General features: G+C 35.2%; 1 protein-coding gene across 1 annotated transcript in view; it reads left to right on the forward strand.

Moving 5' to 3' along the window:
- The window catches only part of LOC106870511 (coiled-coil domain-containing protein 148), a 61,034-nt gene that overhangs the window by 20,486 nt on the left and 38,796 nt on the right, over positions 1-1,752 (forward strand). Inside the window, exon 4 of the mRNA XM_052974528.1 lies at positions 246-433. Coding sequence (XP_052830488.1) covers positions 246-433 — 188 coding nt within the window. The remainder of the gene's footprint in view (positions 1-245; positions 434-1,752) is intronic.

The following is a 1,752-nucleotide window of genomic DNA, read 5'->3' on the forward strand; positions in this document are numbered from 1 at the left end:
CATAAAGACGTACATAATACATACATACATATAATATAATATAATATTATATATATATATATATGTAGAAAGATAGATAGATAGATAGATAGATAGATAGATAGATAGATAGATAGATAGATAGACAGATAGATACACACACACATTTATTTCATATATGTTTTATGTATATATATTTGCTATTTTGTATTCATTTTACCTTGATCATTTGTTCATTGTTGTATTCTTTCTCTTCTTCCTTGAAGTGAAGACCTGAAAGTTTGGTTGCGCGAAAATGTAACTGGCCCCATTAACAAAACGAAAACGAGGTCAGTGCAGAAGAACGCCAGGGAAATTAGAGACGTTATTTCATCAGTGAAAGAGCAGCAACAAGCGATTCTGTACAAACTTGACATGGAACAAAGAAGTCTTGAAGACGAAATTAATGATATCTGTAAGAAGTGTTTTTATATTTCTTTAAGTTAATAGACGCATTTGAAACAGATTGAGATTAAAATACCCGCATGCACACAAAATTATAATGGGAAACGGTAACAGTTGTAATATGCTGTCTAAGGAAAGCTTTTTAAACGGACATGTTTGATAAAAAAAAGAACAAAAGAAACAGAGGTCTTGCTCTGGATTGCCAGAGTCGGTGTTTCAAGATTATTCCGTCTTCTCAGTCACGAATACCCCAGACGTTCTGAGTAAGGCCGAGAATTATTTCTTCCAATATGGATATCAGTGAACAAGATAGTTACTGATGTGTGCAAAAGCTAGTGGGTCTAGAATTAAATTACGGATTGGGAGCGTAGGTATGCTTGGGGTACGATCGAACTGAGAAACTAAGTAATTCACTGTGTTTTGCCATGGAGAAAATTTCTCACTGCAATCAAATATACCTAGATCAGTTTGAACTGGTAGTAATATTGCATCTAGTATTAAAACAGTCTTACATTAATATACCGGCTTGTATGCAAATTTATGATATGAAACAAATGTAGAACAAGCAGTAGTTTTAAAGGAGATCGAAAGCCCAGGCGAGACCTAGAATGGAATATTGCTCCCACATCTAAGCTACGGGGACATATAAAAATAAAACTAACGTGGCAGTCAGGCGTTGTTGTTGGTGGTGGTGATGGCAATGGTAGTGGGGACACACAGACACAAAGACACACACATATCTATACATGCAATAGATTCCTCACAGTTTCCCCCTGTATGAAATTCACTCGCAAGGCACTCGTCAACCCGCGGACATAATACAAGACAGTCGCCGGAAGTGTCACGAAGTGGCACTGAACCGGAAACCCTATGGTTGCAAAAGGGAGCTTCTTAACATCACAGTCATACTTGTGCCTGTCTTAATTTTGCTCATTTGAAAGAGAAAAAAAAAAGGGTTAATATCGATTGTGTCAAATTAAGGAATTGATATTTTGCAATATCGAACGCATTGATTACCTGGATTAATAGAAGCTAGTGATTACCTACACTAATAGAAAGTATCGATTACCTACATTAATAACATGTCACCCAGTTTCAGAAGATGTCGATTAAATCGCCAAATATATTCTAAATTACTTATCGTACAAGAGAAATAACACCCAAATCCCCCTCAAAATCAACGGCATATTAGATAATGTACTCATATATATATATATATCGCGATTCACCTATCACAGTTCACTTATCGCGAGTTTATTATTTAAACCTATGTCGATTCCTCCGTGGTGTTGTTTTGCATTTATGATAAAATAAATATATACAAATTAA

Source organism: Octopus bimaculoides, chromosome 18, assembly GCF_001194135.2.
Source record: "Octopus bimaculoides isolate UCB-OBI-ISO-001 chromosome 18, ASM119413v2, whole genome shotgun sequence".
Lineage (NCBI taxonomy): Eukaryota > Metazoa > Mollusca > Cephalopoda > Octopoda > Octopodidae > Octopus > Octopus bimaculoides.